The sequence below is a fragment of the Ranitomeya imitator genome, chromosome 8 (genome assembly GCF_032444005.1).
Source record: "Ranitomeya imitator isolate aRanImi1 chromosome 8, aRanImi1.pri, whole genome shotgun sequence".
Taxonomy (NCBI): domain Eukaryota; kingdom Metazoa; phylum Chordata; class Amphibia; order Anura; family Dendrobatidae; genus Ranitomeya; species Ranitomeya imitator.
The window spans coordinates 67,126,947-67,148,140 of record NC_091289.1 but is presented as its reverse complement, the minus strand read 5'-3'; the positions used below and the strand labels follow the sequence as shown (position 1 = coordinate 67,148,140).

At 46.3% G+C, this 21,194-nt stretch overlaps 1 protein-coding gene across 1 annotated transcript in view; it reads right to left on the bottom strand.

The window, feature by feature from the left end:
* Positions 1-6,055: 6,055 nt before the first annotated feature.
* The window catches only part of LOC138647795 (40-kDa huntingtin-associated protein-like), a 64,405-nt gene continuing 49,266 nt past the window's right edge, over positions 6,056-21,194 (bottom strand). The window contains exons 10-12 of the mRNA XM_069737057.1: positions 11,487-11,533; positions 9,482-9,537; positions 6,056-6,798 (exon numbers count right to left, since the gene is read on the bottom strand). Of these exons, the coding sequence (XP_069593158.1) occupies positions 6,717-6,798; positions 9,482-9,537; positions 11,487-11,533 (185 nt within the window). The 3' untranslated portion in view covers positions 6,056-6,716. The remainder of the gene's footprint in view (positions 6,799-9,481; positions 9,538-11,486; positions 11,534-21,194) is intronic.

The window sequence follows — 21,194 nt, the reverse complement described above, 5'->3', positions numbered from 1 at the left end:
TGGCTTACAGCCAAAGAAAACCAAAACGTCATTATCTCAGTAAATTAGAATACTTTATAACACCAGCTTGAAAAATGATTTTAAAATCCAAAATGTTGACCTACTGAAATGTATGTTCAGTAAATGCACTCAATACTTAGTCGGAGCTCATTGTGCATCAATTGCTGCATCAAAGCGACATGGCATGGAGGTGATCAGTCTGTGGCACTGCTGAGGTGTTATGGAAGCCCAAGTTACTTTGATAGCAGCCTTCAGCTCATCTGCATTGTTAGGTCTGGTACTTACCGACTTTGGACGTATGGATACGTCATGGCGATTTTGCGTGCACAGAGGCTGTGCGTGTGTGGTTGCTGGCAGGGGTCAGCTGATTTTGACTGATTTATCTAGGAACTAGATAAGTTCCTTTGGGAGTCTAGTTTCCAAAATAGGGTCACTTGTGTTTTTTTTTTTTACTGTTTAGCCACATCAGGGGCTCTGCAAATGCAACGTGACGCCCGCAGACCATTCCATCAAAGACTGCATTACAAAACGCCACTACTTCCCTTCTGAGCCCCGACGTGTGCCCAATCAGTGATTTACCCCCACACATGGGCGGACATACCGCCGGTTCAACCGGTGCAGCTGCACCGGGGCCCGGAGGCTCTGGGGGGCCCCTGCAGGGCGGCCAGGGACGCTGCTACCATTAGGCGATTTGACTATCAGGCGGCAGAAGAGAGGGCGGCAGACTCTATAGTAAGTGAATTTGTGCTGCTAGTTTTTTTTTTTTTCTTTCTAAAACTCCGGGGTCAAGTGCCCGCCCCCCCTCCTCCCTCCCTCCTTCCTGCGCCCCCTCCTCCCTCCCTCCTTCCCGCCCCCCTCCCTGAAGACGTAATACTCACCTTCCTCCAGCGGTGGCTGCAACTGCGTCCCAGCGCCGGCAGCGCGTCCTGTCTTCAGCGGTCACATGGTACCGCTAATTTAAGGTCATGAATATGCGCATATTCATGACCTTAATTAGCGCTATCATGTGACCGCTGAAGACAGGAAGGAAGACGCTGCAGAAGAGATGCCAGGAAGGAAGTTCTGTTCTGTGCTGCGCGGTGAGAGGTAAGTATGACAGGGAAAAAGGATGTGGAGGCCATGCACGCAGGGAAAAAGGATGTGGAGCCATGCACGCAGGGAAAAAGGATGTGGAGCCATGCACGCAGGGAAAAAGGATGTGGAGCCATGCATGCAGGGAAAAAGGATGGGGAGCCATGCACGCAGGGAAAAAGGATGTGGAGCCATGCATGCAGGGAAAAAGGATGGGGAGCCATGCACGCAGGGAAAAAGAACGTGGAGCCATGCACACAGGGGAGAAGAATGGGGGAGCCATGCACGCAGGGTGGGAGGATAGGGGAGGCATGCACGCAGGGGAGAAGGATGGGGGAGCCGTGAATGCAGGGGAGAAGGATGGGGGAGCCGTGAATGCAGGGGAGAAGGATGGGGGAGCCCAGCACGCAGGGGAGAAGGATGGGGGAGCCCAGCACGCAGGGGAGAAGGATGGGGGAGCTGTGTAAACAGGGGAGAAGGATGGGGGAGCCCAGCACACAGGGGAGAAGGATGGGGGAGCCGTGAACGCAGGGGAGAAGGATGGGGGAGCCCAGCACGCAGGGGAGAAGGATGGGGGAGCCGTGAACGCAGGAGAGAAGGATGGGGGAGCCGTGAACGCAGGGGAGAAGGATGGCGGAGCCGTGAACGCAGGGGAGAAGGAATTACGGGAGCCGTGAACGCAGGGGAGAAGGATGGGGGAGCCATGCACACAGGGTGGGAGGATGGAGTATAAATATGGAGTATAAATACTAGGCCCTATAGGGGGGACACAGTGTGAGTGGACAGTTTGAAGAGGGGGCCGGTATAGAAAGGAGAAGTCAGTGTGAAGAGCATGTACCATAAGAGGGACAGTGTGGGGGTCATATTTTGTGCAGACAATATAGTGAGGGGCAATTTTTTGTTCCGGAGCATTATAATGACACTTGTATCTTTAAGGGCATCTTGTGGAGACTTTCTGCAAAAGAGCGGAAAAGATGGAGGTCTGCAGAGACGGCTGTGGCTGAGAAAACTCATCATGGGATCTGGACAAGATGAAGAAAAGAAGAACAGCTCCAGAGGCGACGTTATCTATAAGGTACCTGGATGTAAATGTTATTTGTGATACTAACTAATTCTCATGTTTTTATTTATGTTAGGAGCCATTTTTCCGTTCACCTCAGGCAGCAGAGAGGCTAGGTTCACCCCTGAGGGCGGCTAATATAGAGGGCAATCTGGCTAGTCTATCCGGCCCCGAGGCTCCGGGGGCCCCCTGGCCAGATTGCCCTCATGTGCGGCAGGCATGGAGCAAGCCCTGCAGCTCCGCTGCCTGCAAGAGAAAATGGCAACGGATCTGCAGGCAATGGATGCTTCCTGCTTCCTTTCTCACACAGACAGCAGCGGCTCAGCTGAATGACATCATCATTCCGCGCTGCGGCTGTGCGAGACAGGAAGCTGCCGCACACTGGCTTCTGCACACTCATGCCTGGAAGGAAGCTGCAGCTGTGCAGGACCTCAATCACCCCCTGAACAGGAGGTAAAGAACGGTCTGAATGTGACGGATTGTTTGCAGAGTAAAGTGGGGAGACAGGGGCAGCAGTCAGAGACTAGAAGCAGTGAACTCTGCGGATTGGACGCTGTGTACATCCGCAGCATCCAGTCCGCAGCTCCTGATGTAACAGCATAGTGCATGAGATTTCAAGGAATCCAATGTCCACTATGTATGCAGCGGCACCCGCAGCTTCCCTGCAGAGACGGACATGCGGCACATCTTTCTAGACTGTAGCATGTCTATTTATCTTGCGGAGACGCTCAGTCTCCACAAGATAAATATCACAGTCCAATGTATAGGATGCGGTGATTCCGCATGTGTTCAATGAACACATGCGGAAGCATCACTCATACAAAAGCCGGCAGCGCTTTGGACCGAGCGGACATGCGCTGCATCCAAAGCGCTGCCGATTCCTGACCGTGGAACCATACCCTTATACATTAATGTATACTATGTCACATATGCAGTAGACACAGGTGTTTATTATACATGGGCATATTCTACAATATATATATATATATATATATATATATATATATATATATTAGCTTTGTCGCCTTTAAAGAACGGGGGGCCCAAACACATTTCCTGCACAGGGGCCCCAAGCTGTCTGTGTCCGCCCCTGCCCCCACATATGGGGTATCAACATACTCAAGACAAACTGGGAAACAATTATTGGGGTCCAATTTCTCCTGTTACCCTTGTGAAAATAAAAAATTGCTTGCTAAAACATCATTTTGAGGAAAGAAAAATTATTTTTTTATTTTCACGGCTCTGCGTTGTAAACTTCTGTGAAGCACTTGGGGGTTCAAAGTGCTCACCACATATCTAGATAAGTTCCATGGGGGGTCTAGTTTCCAAAATGGGGTCACTTGTGGGGGGTTTCTACTGTTTAGGCACATCAGGGGCTCTGCAAATGCAACATGACGCCCGCAGACCATTCCATCAAAGTCTGCATTTCAAAGCGTCACTACTTCCCCTTCTGAGCCCCGACGTGTGCCCAAACAGTGGTTTACCCCCACATATGGGGTACCAGCATACTCAGTGCAAACTGGGCAACAACTATTGGGGTCCAATTTCTCCTGCTACTCTTGTGAAAATAAAAAATTGCGGGCTAAAAAATAATTTTTGAGGAAAGAAAAATGATTTTTTATTTTCACGGCTCTGCATTATAAACTTCTGTGAAGCACTTGGGGGTTTAAAGTGATCACCGCACATCTAGATTAGTTCCATGGGAGGTCTAGTTTCCAAAATGGGGTCACATGTGGGGGAGCTCCAATGTTTAGGCACACAGGGGCTCTCCAAACGCGACATGGTGTCCGCTAACGATTGGAGCTAATTTTTCATTCAAAAAGTCAAATGGCGCTCCTTCCCTTCCAAGCCCGGCCGTGTGCCCAAACAGTGGTTTACCCCCACATGTGAGGTATCACTGTACTCAGGAGAAATTGCCCAATAAATTTTAGGATCCATTTGATCCTGTTGCCCATGTGGAAATGAACAAATTGAGGCCAAAATAAATTATTTGTGAAAAAAAAAGTACTTTTTCATTGTTACGGATCAATTTGTGAAGTACCTGGGGGTTCAATGTGCTCACTATGCATCTAGATAAGTTCCTTGGGGGGTCTAGTTTCCAAAATGGGGTCACATGTGGGGGAGCTCCAATGTTTAGGCATACAGGGGCTCTCCAAACGCGACATGGTGTCTGCTAACGATTGGAGCTAATTTTTCTTTCAAAAGTTAAATGGCGCTCCTTCCCTTCCGAGCCCTGTCGTGCGCACAAACAGTAGTTCCCCCCCACATATGGTGTATCGGCGTACTCAGGACAAATTGTACAATAACTTTTGGGGTCCAGTTTCTCTTTTTATCCTTGGGAAAATTAAAAAACTGTTGCTAAAACATCATTTTTGTGACTAAAAAGTTAAATGTTCATTTTTTCCTTCCATGTTGCTTCTGCTGCTGTGAAGCACCTGAAGGGTTAATAAACTTCTTGAATGTGGTTTTGAGCACCTTGAGGGGTGCAGTTTTTAGAATGGTGTCACTTTTGGGTATTTTCAGCCATATAGACCCCTCAAACTGACTTCAAATGTGAGGTGGTCCCTAAAAAAAATGGTTTTGTAAATTTCGCTGTAAAAATGAGAAATCGCTGGTCAAATTTTAACCCTTATAACTTCCTAGCAAAAAAAATTTTGTTTCCAAAATTGCGCTGATGTAAAGTAGACATGTGAGAAATGTTATTTATTAACTATTTTGTGTCACATATCTCTCTCGTTTAACAGAATAAAAATTCAAAATATGAAAATTGCGAAATTTTCAAAATTTTAGCCAAATTTCCATTTTTTCACAAATAAACGCACAAATTATCGACCTAAATTTACCACTAACATGAAGCCCAATATGTCACGAAAAAACATTCTCAGAACCGCTAGGATTCGTTGAAGCGTTCCTGAGTTATTACCTCATAAAGGGACACTGGTCAGAATTGCAAAAAACGTCCAGGTCATTAAGGTCAAAATAGGCTGGGTCATGAAGGGGTTAAAAATCTGTCATAAAAAAAGTAATGGGTTAATTAAGTAAAAATCATACAATGTTATTTTCTGGTTTTTATTTTTAGATTCTCTCTCTCACAGTTGAACTGTACCTAGTATACACATTACAGACCTCTCCATTCTTTGTAGGTGGCCAAACTTGCAAATTAGGCAGTGTATCAAATGCTTATTTTCCCCCCTGTATATAAAAAAAAATATTTCATTTTAATCCTGTCTCTGATAATAACAAGGTCACTACTGAATAGTGATTTCTACAGAGCAGGAAATATTCGCCTAATATTTGACCAGGAGACAGAGGCTCGAAATGTCTGATGTTTAGAACTTTCACTAAGAATGTGTAAAATATTGTAGAATTTCTTATAAATGAAAGATGCAGAAATGTGGGCAAATCGCAATTTATTGAACAAACAAATTAAATACTACTGAAAAAAAACAATCAATTCATTGACAGGTTGTTTTGGTCTTAGTATCTACTGTAGTCAGAAATAAATTACTACTTCATTATAAAACTTTATAACTATGGAAACAAAATTAATTAGGATTGGAAAAATGTAAAAAGATCCATTTTGTTTGATCATGTCACCAGGACCGGCCTCCGCCAAAACTGAGGGCCCGATTCCTTATTGTTTCTGTCTTTCTCTAGTCCAGCTTTTGTTATTCTTTTATCAGTTATTTATCAGGGTCTCATTCTTCTTTCGATTTGCGCCTTTTTGTGTTTGCCTGTTTATTGTTTTTTTTGTTCGCCATTTTGAATGGGGTTTGATGTTTCCAGCAGTTTCAGCTGATCCATTAATTGCGACCTTTTTAAAGTGTCATAAAAATGTTGTCCATATGTCCTCTGGTCTCCCTCTGGAGTGAATTTGTGATTGTGTATTCTTGAATGTAAAAGTCATGAACTGTACAATACGAGTCGTTTGTAAAGGATTTAATGTAAAAACCATCAACAAGACAAAAAAAAAAATCCACAAATGATGAATTGGGCCCTTTGTCTATAAATGGAGGTTCCACTTTAGAACACATTAATGGCGTATAAATCATAGAAATCACAAAATTATCATTAAAGGGAACATGTCAGGCGATTCATGTGGCCCAAACCGCTGGACGTGTCCATTTCAGCCGGGTATCGCAGTCTCTGAAACGCTTTGGCATTTCAGACATAATGTTCTTGAAGATCTGCCAGTACTCCACAGCTGGAAACGAGACTAGTCCAGCTCTGCCCATGGCCGGATCTTACCAGCGCCCATGCAGGTGACCCACAGGTTTCTCCCTTGGGTGCACACCTGTCAATCACCTCTAGAAGCGCCGGGAAGAACCCGAATAGTCTCATCTCCGGGTCGATCTTCAAAGCAAATTTTCTCTAAACGTCGGAGCATTTCAGAGACTAGTACACCTCGTTGCAATGGTGCCCACAGTTTGGGCAGCATGAATCAGGGGACAGGTTTCCTTTACGTGTGCTCTAATAGACATGTAGAAACACACATCTGCAGGTACCGGCATGGCAGATCCTTCTTCACATGACTTCTGGCTAACCATGGTCTACAGCTTATAATAAGCCTCATGCACCTCATGGTCTATATGCCTTGACCTGAAGGAGAAATCATTTCTTGAAGAACCAGATGTAATAAGTGGTTCTGCTCTGCTGCCAGAAGAGGCCTGGAAATATGAAGAATACTGTGTTAGTTGGTGGCTGCCATCAACCAGTGTCATAAACGGAAAAATAAAATATATGCTCCATGTCAGAAGCTCATGACACTGCATTGTAAGGATTCACCGGGAACGGCAGTCATGTGACCGCAACTAAGTGATTTCCATACTTCCGGCCATATTCCAACTAGACTGCGTTCAGCCTCACTCAACAAACTTGCATTAAGTGATGCCGTGCCCATCTAGTTTGCATGTGACCGCGTGTATGCAAATCATATACTTGCAGTCAGACGCTCTCCCCTCCCAGTAAATCTTCACAGTGCCCCGTGTGCGCAATGCGAGGATTCACTAGTCTACAGTAACATACGGTCACTGCAGACTTGTACCCCAAGGCCGCACAACCCCTTAAATTACCATACATGGTAAATGTAATGTGCAGGTTATGTAATAAGGTGAAGCTTTTATTCGTACACAAGAGGCTAAAAATATGAGGTGTTCATCAAGAAATATTACAGCAGTCTGACAGATACACAGATAAATGGAAACATATGTCCGGCAGGCTGCGGAAGAGACCGGGAATTGCATAACATCAATAATGGAAGATATGCTGCTCAGGGATTAATGAGAGATTAAAGCAAGATTAGACACTGTCTAGAAGAACAGTTCTTTATTACGTAATATATAAGGACACATGGTGACACATGGTGTAAGAAATAACGGAGGAACAACATGCTTCCAAGTCTACAGACCAGACTATGAAGCACTGTTCACACTTGCATTTAGTAGCATAGCACCAACACAAGCAAATCTGCAGAAAAATCAGTCAGTGGAAGCGGATAAGCCAGAAAACACTGAAATACAATGTTCATAGAACATGGAAACTACTGCAAGCCATCATTCCCACAGTCGTATCGTGCCGGTGATAACAGTCCACATTTTACATGTAACACATGGATTGCCAATGGCTCTACTGAAAAGTAATCTCAGGCTCACGTATTGTGTGTAGGGGGTCTACATGCACAGATACAGACACACTTTGTGGAAATCATTTCATATCTTCTTTACCAAAATTCCATTTTTGTTTTTGCAAAACCTTTCTTCAACATGGCAATTGACATAACAGTCATAAAATATTCACCCCAGATGTGAAAATCCATTCTGAACGCACAAATTAGTACAAGACCACACGTGGAGCAATTCCCGGACGTACGCTCGCACACAACGGGGTGTTTCAGGGACTCAGCCCTCCTCCGAGCACCTGAAGAAGGCCTGGATAAAGGGATGTTGCCACATCGACCTTGCTCCAAGTGGGGTCTGCTTATGGGTAAGGACTAGCACTAATTTGGGGAGTTCAAATGGATTTGTGCACTCTGGGTGACTATTGAATATTTATTATGACTGCCATGTAAATTGCTATATTAAAGGAAGTTTTTTTTTTTTTTAAGACAAATGAGCATATGAAATAAATGTCACATAGAAGGTGTGTATCTATGAATCAGACAGATCATAGAGCCAGGTAAGATGTGTCAGGATGAAAGGCATCCAAGACATAATTCACATGCAACTAGTTTCTCTCGTACACAAAAAACAGCCTGAGTCTCATTAGCGTTTCTTGATCAGAGTTCCCAGAGTTTGGTTAGTGCCAGTTTTTACCATCAGAGTTTGGTCAGATTCAACAGTTCGTCTTAGATGAGAAAAGAAAAGTTGAAGGGCTCTCCACCTTCTTACATCAAATGGTCTGTGAAAAACAGACAAGATCCGAGGGCTGACCAATTTTTTTCACAGACCCACAATGCTTGATTGCTAAATTTGATCAGAAAATTGAATCAAGATCAGACATATCATAGTCTGCAAAAAATGGACATATGAACAGCTCCATAAACGACCATAGGTACGAGTTCTATCTGTGAAATATGCAAGTTGCCTGTTCAGTGAAGACCGCTAGTACCATCTATTGAAAGCAGGAATCCTAAAAGTCACTATCGACCCTTAAACGACCCTTATCATATGACTTTGGATAAAAGGAAACCAGAATCTCAATTTGCAGACACGTGTTTTGGGGTATTGCCCCTCCTCAGTGCAAAGCGTGAGATCTCATTTAGCTGTATGAGAGGGCTCAGAATGGGGTCTAAGGGCTAACGTCAATGGCAATAATTATCCCTATACCGGAATATCAGGAATGTCACTCTCCGCAAAGAGAAATGTTTCCCCTTAGACACAAGGCAAAGGTCCCTCATACAGCGAAATCAGATCTCATGCTTTGCACCGAGCAGGGGCAATACTCAGAAACACATGTCTGCAAACTGAGATTCGGTTTTTTCCTTTATCCTAAGTCATATAGCAAGGTTCGTTTAAGGGTCGATATTGACTCAGGATTGCTACTTTCAATACGTGACAGAGTTCTTGTCCTCTACCTTTCTGAAGAGGCAATTCACAAACTTAGCATGCCTGGCATACAAGTCTCCTTATATTGGCATGTCACTTTCCACAAGGAGAAATGTTACCTCTTACACCTCTAACCATGAAAAACACAGACAGAATTTGTACGAGAGCTATAGTACAGTATGGGGAAATTATATTTTTTATTTAGTTGGCGCACTGTCATTTTCAACCAAAAATCAAATCCATAAAATGTCAGCAACAGAGTCAGTGACTTAACAGTTTAAAATGAAGATTCATCTGACGCACATACCAAAGTTCAACCTGCAAAATTTTTAGCGACTCCACATCGTTTTCCTGGCATGCCATCTGTAAGGAAAAGGACTGGTTAACGAGAAATTGTCATATTCTACACACAACACCAAATCCATGCAGTGAATATTCTGCAATGGTAACTGTAATGTATGGTTCAGGTAGAGTACTGCATTGGGGTATCGGATAGTCTGGAAATGTGTTTTACGCGCAGCATTCATTATAACGGTCGGCTTTTTTATATGTGGTCTGCACATAAGAGTGGGTAGCAGGAGTATTGGCAAATATTTTATGCACTATAGAAGTTCTGCCAGGTTTAATCGCACGGTGAAGCCCCATGGATTGTTGGCCGTTTCTTCTTTTGTTAGCCTGCACTAGTTACGGGATGTGGTTGTCCAGGACCTACATAAGCACAGATAAAAGCCTGGTACTTGAAAGCTTGATACTTCCATCCACAACTGGAAACCCCGATGTAGTTCATTTCAATGGGAAGTGCTGATGGACGGGTTCAAGTCAACTGCCCCTCGATCAGAATGAAAATGCGCGGTGCTGACTGGTTAAAGGGCTTGGTTAACTACAAGACGTGACTCCACCAAGTGTCTACACAAGGCAGAACATCTAAGGCCTCTTTCACACATCAGTTTTTACAATCTGCGCAGGATGCGTCAAAATGTTGAAAAGACGGATCATGTGCAGATTGTAAAAAACGGGTACACTGGGCCCGTTTTTCTGACAGACCCGTCGAGGCTATGTGCACCTGTTGTGTATGCTTCTTCACAGAGGTTTTCCGCTGTGAAACACATACACAACACAACCCAGGTTAAAAAAAATAAAAAAATCACAATATTCTTACCTTCCGGCGTCCCGCGCAGCGTCACCGATGCTCGCGGCAGCTGCCGTTCCCAGGAATGCCTTGCGTGCAACGACCTCTGATGACGTAGTGGTCTCGCGAGACCGCGACGTCATTGGGTCATTTCGCAATGGGAACACTAGCTGCTGGGAGCATCGCGAGCATCGGTAACGCTGCGTGGGACGCCGGAAGGTAAGAATATTGCGATTTTTCTTTTTTATTATTATTATTATTTTTAACATTATATCTTGTTACTATTGATGCTGCATAGGCAGCATCAATAGTAAAAAGAGAGAGAGAGCGAGAGAGAATTTCCCTGACTGGAAATTCTTCCAGGCATGCTCAGTTGCAAAAGACGGAACCAGTCGCTGGATTCCTGCTTTAGACAGTCAGCGACGCATCCTGCATCCATAGGCTTCCATTATAGCCAACGACGGGCAGCGCAGGATCCGTCGCTGAGCGATTTTCCAATGTACAAAAAAAACATTCCTCTGTGCGTTGTCTCCCCCCGACGGACAGCAATTTTCCGACAGATCCAGTGCACGACGGATGAAACAGATGGCCATCCATCACAAGCCGTCGCTAATACAAGTCTATGAGAAAAAACTGGATCCAGCAGGAAAATTTGCAGGATCCTGTTTTTCCAAAAAAAATCGAAGGATTTCGATGGGAGCTCAAAGACGGAAGTGTGAAAGAGGCCTAAGGCTTCTTTCAGACATCAGTTTTTTAGAATCAGTCACAATCCGTCAAAGTGTTGAAATGATGGATCCTGTGCAGATTGTAAAAACTGATGCACTGGATCATTTTTTTGACGGATCCGTTGAAGCAGCTGCTGCCGGAATTTAAAGGAAGAAAATTCTGGAGAGGGAGAGATTTTTTTCCCTGAATGGAAAAATGTGTTAAATTACAGGAATTAGAAATTCTTCCAGGCATACTCCGTCTCAAAAAACGGAATCCGTCTCTGTCCGTCAAAAGGCGGAAGGCAGTGACGGATTCCGTTTTTCAGAGAATCCAATGTGCAGATGTGTAGGTGATCAATGACGCCCCAGACTTATTGCAGACGTTTCTGGGAGAGGCTATCCTGGTCATCCTTGTGAATGGGCTTCTCTCCGTACAGTGTGACTGGATTCCTTCACATCACAGAATTCATACTTACCACAACTGACTGTAGCAATAAGAACACCTCCTCCGTCAGATAATTCACTGCGGGAAACAAAACAGTAATGAAACAAAGGCGACCATGTTCTGTCAGCGAGGAGTGAGTCAGACATTACTCGGGGATTCGCGGCTGTCACTGCCGCATGTTTATAGATCCACAAATACTTAGCACGAGAAACGAAAAAGCAAACTACACCCCAAAGAGCCACAAGAGCGTCTGGCTCTCATTGTTCTGTCACTCCATACCTCAGTGATGACACAGAAAGCCGGAAGTTCCAACCCCATAATTACAAGGATATTACCAGCTAAGAATGGAATCACTAATCTTACAGCAATACGTCCTCCGACACGGTTCTAATCATCATTGTTAGCTAAAAGCGCCTACAATAAGGGGAATGTGTCAGCAGGTTCTGGCTACGTAAGCTGAGAGCAGCATTGTGTAGGGACAGAGACCCTGATTCCAGCGACATATCACTTACTGGGTGCAGTTTTGATACAATCCGTTTTCTCTGCTGCAGATCTAGCAGTTATCTAAAGGTTGTGCTCTGTATAACCCCACCCACACCACTGATTGGAAGCTGTGTACTGTGCATAGGCAGAAAGATGTCAATCAGTGGTGGGGAGCAGGAGGACTACATGACATAAGACAACTAGCCGTGTAGCGATAATCTCCTGCTTATAAAACCCTGACTTTGTTGAACTGCAACAAGCAGCACAGTAAGTGACAGATCCCTGGAATCAGGGTCTCTGTCTCTACACCAAGCTGTTCTCAGATTAAATAGCAAAACCCTCCTGACATATTACCTTTAATGGAATGGAAAATTCAGACCAAGACTAAGGGCTCGTGCACATGGCCAATTTTCTCAGACAAGTGCCATCTGTGGTTTTCATAGTTAGTCTCACCTATGATATTTTAGGAGGCTGTGCACATGTCCAAATTTTTCCTTGGATCGAATGGTCCGCAGAAAGAAAAATCGGAGACATGAAGTATCGAATCAAAACTGGCAATTCAAGTCTATGGGACCATGAAAACCTTTTTTGTTTCTCCATGTCCGAGATAAACTGATGCCACTCGGATCAAAGCCTGGTCAGGATAATCAGACACCATTTTTCTCATATGTGGAGAAAACGGTTGTAAGACCCTGCCCTAATAGAGAGGTGCAGCTTAAAGAGGCCCACTCACTTCCCATAAATATGTTATTATTTTACTTGGTGTAAATGTCAGTTTTCTTTGGGCTGGAGAGGTTTTTCTTTTGTTCCTGAGACATGACCCTTTCTTTTCTTTATATAAATCTAGTCTTGTTAGCCAACTGGGAGTGGTCATCAACAATCCCACAGAGAAGAGATGATTCACAAGACTAGATTTATGTACAGAGAACAGGGGCCATATCTCAGGAGCACACCGAGGGCTCATACTCATCTGCATTTAAAATGGACAAGTGAAATCCAATTAAAAAATGGGATTGCACTCTGCCTAATGTTAGTCAATGATTCTGGGTTCATCTGCGATTTTTTTCTCAACTTGGAGGGGAGAGAGGGAAAACAAATCGCAGCATGCAGCGAGTGGCTGCATACATCGGACAAGACTCGCCAACGCAAGTCAATGGGTGCGAGAAAAAAATCGAACGGCACACGGACTATGCGTGCGCCTGTCCAATTTTTAGGCACCTATCTCATAGGAAACCCAACATTTCATCAGCCAAGTACAGTAAATTCACAGCGTTACCCGTCAGAATAGGGTAGAATAGATATATACATAGAACTGACAGATAAAAGGATGTCAGTGACATATATAATTGGAGCAGTGTGTGTAGTTTAATACACATGTATTTAGTTTAAAAAAAAATAACAAAAAGAAAAAAGTGGTGTGGAAAGTTGGCTGGGGGCTGACATTTATAGTCTGGGAAGGGGGTAATAAACATGGTGCTTCCCATGCTATTAATATCAGCTCACAGCTGTCTACTTAGCCTTTACTGGTTATTAGCAAGGGGTGATCCTTGAAAATGCTCACGATTGGAGTCTTGACATCATTAAGGTGACCGGAATTTATCAGCTATGAACAGTGATCTTACTCACGTCAGCGCTAGGCACTGCAGGAGTGTAATCACACTCCTGTCTCAGCATGTTCCTGCTGGCTTGCTGAGCGGAACACAATGTTGAATCATGCCACAGCTCAAAAAAAACATCTGGATGTAGCAGAGCTGGAGTTCTTCTTGGGAAAACATCACATAGGGATTATCTGCAGACAGGTGAGGAATATGGTGGTTTATTATTTTTTATTTTTACATTAATGGGTAAATAGGGATTTTTGTGTACTCACCGTAAAATCCTTTTCTCCGAGCCATTCATTGGGGGACACAGACCGTGGGTGTATGCTGCTGCCAATAGGAGGCTGCCACTAAGTTAGCTCCTCCCCTGCAGTACACACCCTCCTGCTGGCTCTCAGCTAACCAGTTCGGTGCAAAAGCAGTAGGAGACCAATAACATATGAGCGTATAGCATGTCATATTATATATACGAGAGTATAGCATGTCAAATTATAAAAACAAGCACAAGCTAATAATAGGGTGGGAGCTGTGTCCCCCAATGAATGGCTCGGAGAAAAGGATTTCAAGGTGAGTACACAAAAATCCCTATTTCTCCTTCGCCTCATTGGGGGACACAGACCGTGGGACGTCGCAAAGCAGTTTCTGGGTGGGGACAACAATAGATCAGGCCCTGTGTAACCGCTACTTACAAGTGCGCCACCGCGGCCTGCAGAGTCCGCCTGCCCAGACTCACATCTGTGGAAGTGTGGGAATTATAGTGCTTCAAGAATGCATGCGGACTGGATTAATCCGCAAGCTTGCAGCCGTGCTTGCCGACGTCTGGTGCCTAGAGCCCTCAGACAGGGAGATAGGCTGACATGTAGCACGGAAGGACTCCTGGATGGTGAAACGAATCCACCAGGCTAACATGGCTGATAAAACGGCTAAACCCTTCCTGTGACCATCAGGAAGCCTTCTTCTTACCGTCGGGAAGCCCGAATAAAGTATCCAACTTTCGGAAGGACGCCGTCCTCGATACGTACCTACTCGGAGCACTCACTTCGTCCAGATTATGGAGAACCCATTCCGTTTTGTGGACTGGAGCCGAAAGAGATGAGAGAAGGACAATGCCCCTGTAACAGTGGGAATACAATACCACCTTGGTAACAAGGGAAGGGGATGGCCTGAGGACAACCTTGCCTTGATGGTAATCAGGAAAAAAGTCTGAAAGAACAGAGCGTCTAGCTCTGAAGACTCATCAGGATGACAAGAATGCAGAGAAAAAAGGGAGCGACCTTGCCTGATAGTAAAATGGGCATAAATAGAGAAATGAAGAGACTGGATCAAGGGTAAATGTAACCATAAAAACAATCTATTTATTAATAAACAACGAGATAAAAACAGCTTTACATAACACCAATAATAAAGTGAGAAACAGTCACATGAACGGAGTCACTACAGAGCCAGAGAGTGAAATGACCTCCCCCTAGTACAGATATCTGCCAATCAAGGCACGACTAACCTAACTGTATATGCACGGCATACTATAGGAGAATACCATAGATCTAATCTCATAGATAGTAACATCAAATATGAAGGTAATCTAAACCTTGCTAGGTATATATGCTCATCCTACATCGGTCAGATGCCGATTAGAAAGCCAAGGCCACACATGCGGTAAAGGCGAAAATGGTTATAGTACCTGCAGTCATGTTGTACAGCCGAAAAACGCGCGTCGAGGTGCACTCTGGGCTGTGTGACCCCCCTCTTTTTCGGTTAGGTTAGCCGTGCCTTGATTGGCAGATATCTGTACTAGGGGGAGGTCATTTCAGTCTCTGGCTCTGTAGTGACTCCGTTCATGTGACTGTTTCTCACTTTATTATTGGTGTTATGTAAAGCTGTTTTTATCTCGTTGTTTATTAATAAATAGATTGTTTTTATGGTTACATTTACCCTTGATCCAGTCTCTTCATTTCTTTCTCTATTTATGCCCATTATATATTGATGGAGGGGTCTTATTGACATTATGAGGATATTTGTATGTATTCCCTGATAGTAAAGTCTGTCCGGATCAAAAAAGGAGTCTACTGTAAGACCGCCAGGACCATTAAGGTCCCAAAGATCTAACGGTATGCGATAGGTAACGGTATGCGATAGGGAAGAACCACAGGTGAAGACTCCCCACAAGGTAGTCCATATTTGCAGTTTTGTTGCAATAAGACGGAAAAATACTAGTACCACAAGCGAGAAATCCTGACATGGTCAGTGCGGGTCTCCCAGGATCACTGGGGCCCTTTCTGCTTCCAAAAAGATCTAGGAAGTAGTGGAAGAGGGGTTATGGAAATTGGTACCATGGAAGAACAGAGCATGCACTGCAATGTTCTTGGATCTCAAGGCCGAACCATGAACTCGAGTACATTGGCGTTCAGTTTGGACGCCATCCGACCTACATCTGGAGTACTCAAGTGAAGGCACATCTGATGGAAGACTTCCGGGTGAAGTTCCCACTCACTTGAGGAGAAACCCTGACGGCTGAATATGTCTGCCGCCCAGTGTTCTACTCCAGGGATATGTACTGCCGAGATTACCGAATGATAGATCTCGGCCCATCAGAGAGTGTGAAGTACCTCGGCCATGGCGCTTGACTGTGGGTACCTGCTAGATGATTGACGTATGGCACAGCCATCGCATTATCCAATTGAAGTCGGATGGGGTGACCCGCCTGAAGGCAGTGGACCTGCTGTAGGATTAGCCGTACCGTTCGGATCCCCAGAGCAATAACTGGAAAAAGAAGACTGGCATTGGTATTCACTAATAACCATTGGACCAGGAGAAGGATGATGAAGGATCTCAGAGACTACCCTTTGAAAGCCTTATTGACTTGCTGAAAAGGAGGGGAGAGAAGGAAACTGCTTCCACTGTCGTCACCATTTTTCCTCAGAACCCTCCTAGCGAATCGAATGAACTGAGGGGATGAGTGATCAAGTGCGCGAGCTCCCTGTTGAAGGGCCACAACCTTGACTCGAGAGAGAATTACCATCCTTCTTGTGCAGGATCATCCTCAGAAAGGATCTGCTGGGCTGGAAATGAGGAAAACGTGTCTAAGTTTAGCTGCCAGCCCAGGTGAGAGGGTATCACAAGTGATATAGACGACTCAGCATAGTCCTGGAAGAGCGGCTAGAAAGTCGACCAAATAGGGCAGGACAACCACGCTACTAGGGTGCCAGAGGAACCTGACAACCGCCATGACCCTTGTGAACACTCTGGGTGTGGTAGCCAGGCCGAAGGGCAAGGTCGTGACTTGAAAATGCTGTTCGCGAATGGAAAGGCGAAGGGATTTTTGTAGAGGGGAAAAATAGGAATGTAAGGGTAAGAAACCTGAATGTCGATGGATGCCAGAAACTCCACCTTTTTCTGTTGAAGTAATGGCTGAGCGGAGGAACTCCATCCGAGAAAGGAGGACCTTGTCAAAGGTTGTTAGAAGTTTGAGGTCCGGGATTGGTCTTACTTTTCCTACCCCCATTTTGGAACCAAGATCCCTTAGATCTAGACTGTCCTGGACAACCCTTCCACTGCTGTAGAAAAAATACGATCCCTAGTTAGTCTCCCGCTCAGAAGATTTGATTGGCCAGCTGTACTGTCTTCGGGGAAAGGTTACTTGTGTGAATCGAAGTAGTTAAGGTCTCCGACCAGGAGACCACTGCTCGAGCAACCCATGTGGCGGCTAAGTAAGGGTAGAGTTCTGAACCCGAAGCCACAAGACGGAAAGAACCAGATTTGCTATCCAACAGTCCGTGGTATTTTTAATTGATGATACATCGGGCAGGGAAACTGGCAGGTATACCACAAGAAATTTTACCCGGTTAGTGGCAGAATGAGGGGCTGCTCCATGTGCTCATCTGTTGATGGTGTGGGGAGATCGGTGCCCTTTAAGGGACCCGTCGCCCTTAAAAATCAGACCAAGTATGGCATCACACGTAGAGGCTTCTGTCCAGTGAATCGCTCGTCAATTTGGTTGATGATATAAATAGGCGAATCCATCCTTTTCTGAAGCTCTGGCAATCCAAGGCAATATCCGATCCATATTCAGAGCCTTGTTCTCAGCAAATCATTATGGAGAGAGATCAGGAAATGAAACTTCCGTTTTCTAGATGCCTGTACATTTCTAGACGCCTGTACATTTCTAGAATGCTTGCGGCTCCTGCTAGCCGACGGCTCCCATGTAGGAGAGGGACCATGTGTATCGGTCCTGCGAGCACTTCGAGCCACAGAGGGTTCACGGAGGGGTTCAATCTCTTGGTCAGATTGCGGTTAGTGACAAAGTCCACTGAGGGGGACTAGTTACTCTGGAAAAAACTGGGATCAGCGGCGGAGGGCTCCTGAGCTCATTTAGGGTGACCGGATTGATCATGTGCCCTTAAGACCAGAGAATACTGGTCATGCGCCTTTAAGACTAGGGAATACTGGTCATGCGCCTTTAAAACTAGGGAATACTGGTCGTGCGCCTTTAAGACCAGGGAATACTGGTCGTGTGCCATTAAGATCCGGGAATACTGGTCTTATGCCTTTAAGAGGGCATACTGTTCATGTGCCTGTAAGAGCAGGGCATACTGGTCATGTATCTTTAAGAACCAGGGCATACTGGTCATGTGCCTTTAAGACCAGGGCATGCTGGTCATGTGCCTTTATGACCAGGGTATACTGGTCTTGTGCCATTAAGATCCGGGAATACTGGTCTTATGCCTTTAAGAGGGCATACTGTTCATGTGCCTGTAAGAGCTGGGCATACTGGTCATGTATCTTTAAGAACCAGGGCATACTGGTCATGTGCCTTTAAGAACCAGGGCATACTGGTCATGTGCCTTTAAGACCAGGGAATGCTGGTCATGTGCCTTTATGACCAGGGCATACTGGTGAAGTGCCTTTAAGACCAGGGCATGCTGGTCATGTGCCTTTATGACCAGGGTATACTGGTCTTGTGCGTTTAAGACCAGGGCATACTGGTCATGTGCCTTTAAGTCGAGGGCATACAGGTCATGTGCCTTTAGGACCAGGGCATGCTGGTCATGTGCCTTTAAGACAAGGGCATACTGGTCAGGTACTTCCTTACCCGGGTACTGATGTAGAGTTGTTGCGCCCTTTTAATGCAAAAACCGTCGCCCCTGTGTGAGTCGGCTGGGTGGACCAAGATGGCCACCGGGAGTTGCAGAGGTGGTAAAATCTCACAGAGAGTGAGAAGGACCAATTCGGGGGGCGGAGCCACAGACACGATGTGGAGGCCTCGAGACTTCCATGAATAGGCCCAAGCCAGGGCCTAAATTTCTGAAGCCGGCAGGGGCGATACCTGTGGTAGAAGTGAGGTGAGAAAATTGAGCGTTCCCGTGGCAGGCGAAAATCGCCAGGAAAGCAGGCGGAGGCGCCTTAGAGCGCCATAGTGCGTGCGCAGCTTCCGGGAGAGATCGGTGCCCTTGAAGGGACCCGTCGCCCCTAAGAATCAGCCCCGGCCTGGCATCCCACGTCGCAGGAGAGGATACGGAGAGGCGACACCTTGAAAGGATCCGTCGTCCCATTCGTCTGCGGCCTACACATCGGCCGAAGCCAGGGGCTAAATTTTTGCAGCCGGCCGGAGCGTTACCTCAGGGAGGTGGGCCACAGGGAAGCTGAGGCTGCCTGTCAGCATGTGAATATCCCACTGCAGAGGCCCAACGCTGACTTGATCCACTCACCATGGGTGCGCCTCCCAGCATGGAGCCGCCGCGGATGACTGGGTTTCAGCGCCGAGGAAAGCGCGCACTCTATTGTTCTGCTGCAAGTCAGGTTTTGCAGCGTGGACGGTGCAAGGATAAAGATGTAAATCTCAATCGACCATCCCTTTGTTAGGGAGGTGGAGAGGAACCGTCCGCCTCCTTGTGCAATCCGCTTTTACAGTGGTGGGACAGTAGGGGCTACTCGGATGCCATAGAGAGGGGCCTCTGTACATCCACGGAGTTCAGCCCCCGGGTGGACAGGGCCAGTTGTCCGGTATTAGGCCTGGCTGGGGAAGAGGGTACTTGGAGGCAACACTCCATGTGCTCGTCCATTCAGGTTGTGGGGAGATCGGTGACCTTGAAGGGACCCGTCGCCCCTAAGAATCAGCCCAGGCTTGGCATCCCAAGTCACAGGAGAGGATACGGAGAGGCGACACTCTCCGTGCTCGCCTGTTGATGGTTCGGGGAGATCGGAACCTTGAAAGGATCCGTCGCCCCATTCGTCCGTGGAAAAAATAACCTAAAAAATGTAAAAATAAAATAATAAAGAGTTTTGGGTCTGAATAGCAGACCCGTCCGTGTGCCTCCTACGGACACTAAGCAAGAACTGGTTGGCTGAGAGCCAGCAGGAAGGTGTATACTGCAGGGGAGGAGCTAACTTTTTTGTATCACTTTGTGTCAGCCTCCTAGTAGCAGCAGCATACAGCCACAGTCTGTGTCCCCCAATGAGGCGAAGGAGAAAAGAGGGTTGAGGAGTTTTTATTTAAATTTAAGGACTGTGTGTTTCTTTCAATTAACCCCTTAGTGACCGCCGATACGCCTTTTAACGGCGGCCGCTAAGGGTACTTAAACCACAGCGCCGTTAATTAACGGCGCTGTGGAAAAAGTCAATAGCGCCCCCCAGAGGCCGATTTTCTCCGGGGTCTCGGCTGCCGGGGGTAGCCGAGATCCCAGAGAACATGATTCGGGTTTTTTTTAACCCACCCCGCATTTGCGATCGCCGGTAATTAACCGTTTACCGGCGATCGCAAAAAAAAACAAAAAACGCGATCTCTTTTTAATTTCTCTGTCCTCCGATGTGATCGCACATCGGAGGACAGAGAAAAGGGGTCCCAGGTGGCCCCCCAATACTCACCTAGCTCCCCCGATGCTCCTCGTGTCTCCCGGTGGGCGCCGCCATCTTCAAAATGGCGGGCGCATGCGCAGTGTGCCCGCCGGCCGGCACCGGGAGAATCTTTGGGGTCTCGGCTGCCGGGGGTAGCAGAGACCCCAAAGAGCATGATCGGGGTCGGTATTACCGACCCCTGTTTTGCGATCGCCGGTAATTAACTGTTTACCGGCGACCGCAAAAAAAAAAAAAAAGTAAAGTGTAATTCTCTGTCCTCTGATGTGATCGCACATCAGAGGACAGAGAAATAGGGGGATTCGGGGACCCTAGCATACTCACCTAGGTCCCTGGATCCTCTTGCTGCTCCTCCTGGCCGCCGGCAGAAGAAAATGGCGGGCGCATGCCCAGTGCGCCCGCCATCTGTCTCCATCTGCCGGCCGGCAGGAGAACAGCAGTTGGGGCTAAAATTAGGGTTAGGGGTAGGGTTAGGGGTAGGGTTAGGGCTAGGGTTGGGGCTAAATTTAGGGTTAGGGTTGGGGCTAAATTTAGGGTTAGGGTTGGGGCTAAATTTAGGGTTAGGGTTGGGGCTAAATTTAGGGTTAGGCTTCTTTCACACTTACGTCGGTACGGGGCCGTCGCAATGCGTCGGCCCGACATACCGACGCACGTTGTGAAAATTGTGCACAACGTGGGCAGCAGCTGTAGTTTTTCAAAGCATCCGCTGCCCAATCTATGTCCTGGGGAGGAGGGGGCGGAGTTACGGCCACGCATGCGCGGTCAGAAATGGCGGATGCGACGTACAAAAAAACGTTTCATTGAACGTT